The sequence below is a fragment of the Haliaeetus albicilla genome, chromosome 8 (genome assembly GCF_947461875.1).
Source record: "Haliaeetus albicilla chromosome 8, bHalAlb1.1, whole genome shotgun sequence".
Taxonomy (NCBI): domain Eukaryota; kingdom Metazoa; phylum Chordata; class Aves; order Accipitriformes; family Accipitridae; genus Haliaeetus; species Haliaeetus albicilla.
In genome coordinates this window covers 35,249,551-35,255,505 of record NC_091490.1, presented here as the reverse complement: position 1 = coordinate 35,255,505, position 5,955 = coordinate 35,249,551, and the positions used below count along the sequence as shown (strand labels likewise).

The window sequence follows — 5,955 nt, the reverse complement described above, 5'->3', positions numbered from 1 at the left end:
CGGTCCCTCCGTGCCAAGGCAGCTCCGGGCTCCTTCCAGCCAGCTTCTTCCCCCGCCAGCCATCCCCTCCCAGTGCCAACCCCTCTCTCTGACCCCCTCCAGCCTCGCAAAGGCGCTTGGATGCTCCTTGGAAGAAGCCCTGGGGTTTTCTGCGAGCCTCGCCAGCGGGCTTCAGCCCTGCCAGCAAACTTTGCCGCCTTCCCTCTCTGCCTGCGCAGCTCCTCCCGGGCTGGGAGCACCCTGTCCAGGCAAACACCAAGCCTGTCCCTGCCCGGGGAGAGCGGCGAGGACAAGCCCCCGCTCCCCTTCAAGCACCCCCCAGCCCGCTGGGGACCGGGGAGGGTGCTCCCTCCACTCACCCTGAATATATACTGGCTGAGCATGCATCGCCAGCAAGCACAGTACATCGAGACAGATGCAAGCCCCGCAGTGGTGTGAGGGCTGGGGTGGGGGGATCCAGACATGCCTCTACCCACCCTTTTGAGCCATCATTTAAGCAAGAAGTACTGCGCCACAGTACTTCTGCACCCCTCCCTCCCCCCCAGAAACCTTGCCCTGGGGTTTAGCCCTTGGCAAAGCATCCCCCTTCCCCTCCAGGGCTGCTCCGGTCCCCACCACCTCCCCACGGCTCCCCGGGTGGGGAGAGGCCCCAGCAGGCGTGCAGCCCTGCGGCGCTGGCCTGCCTCCCTCTCCTCCCTCCCAGCAGCTCGCCGGATTCCTGAGCGCTGACACAGGATGCTGCAGCAATGAGTGTGCAGCGCCTTCCTCCCCTTCCCCTGCCCCAGGAGAGGAGGGACAGGCGGGTAAAGCCGGGTCGCATCAGGCCAGGAGGGAGCAAAAGCATCCGGAGTGAAATCCGGAGCCTCCTGTGAGCCCCAGCCCCTGGCTGCCCATCATCTCCCAGCCCCGTGGGCTTCCTCCGGCCTCTGGCTGGCACCTGTCCCAGGCCAGACGTACGTCCATCCCTTTAAAGGCCGAGATGATTCACACCATTAACACTCCCTTATTGGCAAGAGCCGGTTTTAAATAATTCCCTCTCTCCAGAAGGTATTCCTGATGCGAACCACAGCTCATTCACCCGGAGCTGCAACCAGCGATAGCTCCTTGCCAATTACAGCAGGAGGAAAGTGAAAGCCTGTCGTTCGCCCTCCTCCACAAGCACCGCCTGGGCAGCCCGGCCACCGCGCTCCCCCCGCTGGCATCTCTCCCACCCTCCAGCTGCACTAAGGGATTTTCCCAGCACCGCTCTCAGGGGATCTACTCTGAGCTGGGGAGGTGGGGAGGCAGCAGCCCGGGCGAGCATCTCCAACAGCTCGTTATTATAGGAAGGTAAGGATCCTGCCATCTTGCCATTAAGTCATACCCTCCTCGACCCCATGAGGTAGTTTCCATAGAAGTCACCCTCTCTTCCAAGTGATGGAACTTTTTATTTTTATCTGCCTTACTTATGCACTTCCCTCCGTCGGCATTGGCCTGGGCAGCGGGTTTGGGTCATTAGCTTCTCCTCGAGCTTATTCCCCCTTTCTTGCTCAGCTCTCCCACCCTGTCACCCTCACCTCTGTGGCAATCTAAAGGCAGCACCATTGAGCAGAAGGAAAAGTCCAGGGATTGAAGCAGCACAACAGAACAGTTGAATTAGGGAAAACAGACCCCATTTAGGTAAAAGTGATTACAGGAATAAAAAAAGACACTGGGGAAGGAAAAAAACCAAAGAGCAGAAAAGTTGATTGCAAAAATAACACAGGATCGTCATTATGGGTCTTTTTCAATTTGAGACTCATTTTCCAGTGGAGGCACAGACCCCTCTATAACGAGCCAAAGCTCACCAGCAGCTATCTTATCTCACTTATTCCCTCCAGCCCCCTCAGCAGCAGCAGCAGCCTGCGGCTCCCCAGGGACACACACATCCCAGGGAGCAAACCCCACACATTATAAAAACACAGCCACAGGAACAAGCGAGGCACGTGTTGGCGCAGCAGAGACGGCTCCGGCAGCCAAGGGACCTGGACAGGGTCTTCTGGGGACACGGCACCATGGTTATCAGCTGGTAAGCAAGAACTTGCTCACCCTCAGGTAGCTCTGCGGAGAGGTCACACCAGCCAAAGGGAGCTGCGTTGGCATCTCTGGGTAGTTTTTGCCATGTTTTCAGAGGCCAACAGCAATTAAGGCGTTGCACAACTCCTCTCTGGAAGATAGAATAGGTAATACCACCAGAGTGCTGCTGGTGATCTGTGCCAAAGGGAGGTTGGGTCTTGTATGCACAGGGACACCGAGGTTCCAGCGGTTGGGTGCCCGGAAAACCTTTAGATACGCCAAGATGCTCCTGATCAACTCCGTGACAGCCCAAAGCAGGAGTGTCCCCATCCCATTTTGGCACTGAGGAGCTGACTGCAAGCCCTGGGCAAAACCATCTGCTTCCACAGAGATGCTGTTGGCGGACAAGGAGCAGAACCAAAACCCGCTCCCCCCGGCCATGGGAAGGAAGCTGTGCTTTTACAGGAGCAGGAGGCCCTTTCCATCCCCCAGCCCAGCTTCTGACCCATGAAAGCAACCTGTACCCTCAGAGCAGGAGGAGAGCGGGGCGAAAAGCCTTTCATAGCCACCCTCCTCCTCGTGCTGCTCTCCTCTTACTGGAGAGGTCCCATCGCGACTGTGTCTCCCATCCAACAGCCACACTGTTCGATTGTAGGGTTCTCCTGGAAAGCACTTGTACAAAGTGAAGCAGGGCCAGGCCCTTCCTGTCACCTCCCAAAGGTCATCAAGCGGAAAGAAATGTCTCACACGCAGTTTCCTTGGTGTTGTCTACGAGAGTAAGACTGTATGTCACCATTAAGTGCAATTATCAAGAAAATTAAGATGGTCAGACTTTTGCCTCTGCTTAAGAATAGGGAGCTAGTAACTTGTACACAAACTAGCAGAGCTCCCTCTAAGCAGCCCCAGACCAAGCAGCTTCTCCCCCATTGCAAGTCCTCCCCTCGTTGCCTTCTTAGTGCTGCGGGAGGAGCAAGCCCAACGCCTCCAGTTCTCACAGAAACAAGGTGTTAGATACCCCAGCCTGCCAGCCCAGTGTCCCCAGTAAGGGCCAGCACTGCCTCCTAATGTAGTGCCTATTCCAGCTATGCCAGAGAAAGCAGAGAGAGGAATGCTTCACACTGGTCATCGCTCACCTCCCACCTGAGCCAGGCCCCTCAGGTTCAGCCAGATATCCCAGGCTGCATTTCACAGCACAAAAACATCTTCCTTGACTCATCAGATACGCAATCCTCAGTTGAAAAGTTCATTAATTAGGAGCAGAGAAGCCTCTAGTGAACCTCCCAGCAAGGAGGAAAAAAAAAATCCCCCACAATTCAGTCTAATTACAAACCCTCAGGGCGCTCCACAGTTGCTGTGAAGCAGAGGCCAAACTTTCCTCCCCTCCCCTAAGAGCAAGAACTTTAACCCAGTTATAGTTCTACTGATAACAACAAAAAAAAAGCAAGCCCTGATATTAATCATTTTAACTACTCTGCAAGTAACAGCAAAGAGGAGGCACTGAAAAATATCCCTGGCAGAGCAGCAGCTGGCCCTGAGCACAGCCTGTGTCCAGGAAGGATCTGCTCACACGCCCCCAGCCTAGACCTTTGAGCAGGCAAAGCCAGAGGCCAGCCCTCAGCCCGACCATGCCACAGGCCTCTACACAGCTTGGGGCTGGACTGTGCGCAGCTGCTCTTCTGGGATTTAGCAACCGCTTTCCACCCACAGACAGAGTGACTCTGCACATTAGGTACTTTCTGAGCAAGACCTCAGATGACACGGCAGCTCCAGCCCTGGGAAAAGGCTGCAGCCAGAGGAGCAACAGCAGCACCTGGAAGATCCTGGGAAGGACTCCAGTTGCCCTGACAGAAGTTCCCTTTCTTCCCCAGCTGCCAGAGGAGCTGGACTCCAACCCAGCCCCAGCCTCTGGCGAGGCAGGGTGGATCCAGCCACAGACATGCAGCAACCACACCCTGGCTGCTGCCTGCCCGGATCCCAGCGGCCCTCCTCCCCAGCCCGAGCCAAGCGGGGACACAAACAGGGACTAGGCTCGTTGAGTTGAAAATATTTAATACGTGTTGTACACGTAGAATTACATTTTATACAAAACAAGATACATCACTGAAGGAGAACACTGTACAAAAATCCCTACGGGAGTCCCAAGCCTTTATACAACAAAGACCGGGGAGTTACCAAGCCTAACAAACAGGCTCAAGGACTTTCCGTCAGAGCATCTGTAAACTTCGTTTCTCTCAATAAACACTTTTAAAAAGCACCATGTAATAGTTCTGACCTAAACCTTTCCAAAATAGAAACTTTATTTAATAAACTTAATACTTTCCAAGCTTAAAATACTACCCGGTGGGAGTGCCCCCGGTGTCGGCGGCAGCCGAGGAGCCTCCCCCGGGCGGTGGCCCGGCCAGGAAGGGGAACTCCGGGAGGGCAGGGCCAGGCCCAGGCCCGCTCCCGGGGCGGGTGCCGGCAGACGGCACCCGGGGAAGAGGGAAGGGGGAAGTGCTGCTGCTGCCGCTGACCCGCGATCCTTCCCGTCCGGCGGGGCAGGGCGCCGGGACACGCCGGCGCCGGAGCCCCGCGGCGCTGCCCGCTACGGCGGGCGCCCTCCTCCGCCGGGCCGAGGGTGCGGGAGGAGGGCGGGGGGTGTCACCTCTCGGTCCGGCTGCCCGTCCGTCCGTCCGCCGGGCCCCCCCCTCCCCGCGGCGGAGGGCGAGTCTCTGCGGCCCGCGGCCGGCGCGTCAGAAGGCCACGATGGCCGTGCTCCAGGGGTTGAGGGTCCGCAGCACCGGCTCGTCGCAGCAGATCTGTCCCGGCTCGGCCGCCGCCTCGGCGGGCGACGTCGTCGTCGTCGCCGCCGCCTCGCCGCTGTCAAGGGGCGCCCGCCGCCGGCCCTTGGGCTCCTTGCTGAGCAGTCCCGAGAAGCTGGAGCCGAAGATGCTGATGAGGCTGGCCACGTTGCCCGTCTCCATGTCCTCCTGCTCGCCCGGCGGCGACGGCGGCGGCTCCTCCACCTCGCGACGGGGCTTCTTCACCGGGGAACCCGCCTGGCCCCGCTCGCCGGCGCTCCGCTTCCGGGGACAGTGGGGCGGCGGGGGCGTCGCGGCCCCGGCGGTGGCGCAGTCCGCGCGGTTCGCCTCGCCTCCCCCCGCCGCCGCCGCCGCGCAGCAGCAGCAGCTGCAGCCGCAGCAACAGCGCCGCGGCCGGGGGCCCTCGCAGTCCGCGCCGGGCAGCCGCGGGCCGCCCCTAGCCGCCTCGTCCTGCGGGGGCGGCGGCTCGCCGGCCGCCCAGGCGGTGCTGCAGGGCGGCGGCTCCTCCTCGGGGGGCCCGCAGGAGGCGGGGGGCGGCTCGGGCGGGCAGCCCGGCTCGCTCAGGTAGACCTGCCGGGCGCTGCGCAGCACCAGCGACACCAGGAGGTTCTTGTGGAGCTTGAGGCCGCCGCGCTGGCCCCGCGCGCTGTAGATCTTGCCCAGCGAGATGCTGACGATGCGGTGCGCCTCCAGCTTGAACTCCATGGGGGACGGGGGCGAGAAGACCGGGGGGGGGGGGGGGGTGGGCGCCGTGCCGCGGGGAAGCCGAAGCCGTGCCGCGCCTACCGCCCGTACGCCAGCTCCTCACGCCGCTCCTTCGCGCCGCCGACTGAGGCGAGCCCACGCTCCCGCCCGCCTTTTATTCCGCCCCCGCCCTGGCCAATCAGAGCGCCCCGCCGGCCGCTCCAACTGCCGGCTGGCCCCCGCGCGCCCGCGCCGGCCAATGGGAAGGCAAGGGAGCGGGTTCGAAAGCTCGCCCCGCGGAGAGGGCTCTTCAAGCGGCAACGCCGGCACACGGCTGGTGGTGGGGCCCTCCCGCCGGCGGCGGCACCCCAGCTTCACTGCGCTCCGCATTGGCTTGATCGGACCGACAGGCAGCAGAGGGAATTTTGGCCAAAAC

The 5,955-nt window shown here is 60.9% G+C and overlaps 1 protein-coding gene and 1 long non-coding RNA gene across 2 annotated transcripts; both read right to left on the bottom strand.

The window, feature by feature from the left end:
• Nucleotides 1-1,635: 1,635 nt before the first annotated feature.
• LOC138686458 (uncharacterized) lies at nucleotides 1,636-3,997 on the bottom strand. The gene is made up of 2 exons (XR_011325850.1): nucleotides 3,168-3,997; nucleotides 1,636-2,802 (listed from the first exon to the last, which is right to left on the bottom strand). It is a non-coding gene; the product is annotated as an uncharacterized lncRNA (long non-coding RNA).
• Nucleotides 3,998-4,068: 71 nt separating this feature from the next.
• Nucleotides 4,069-5,628, bottom strand: IER5 (immediate early response 5). Its single transcript, XM_069789734.1, has one exon. It carries the CDS (start codon nucleotides 5,538-5,540, stop codon nucleotides 4,767-4,769), a length of 774 nt encoding a protein of 257 aa, XP_069645835.1. The 5' UTR covers nucleotides 5,541-5,628; the 3' UTR covers nucleotides 4,069-4,766.
• Nucleotides 5,629-5,955: the final 327 nt, after the last annotated feature.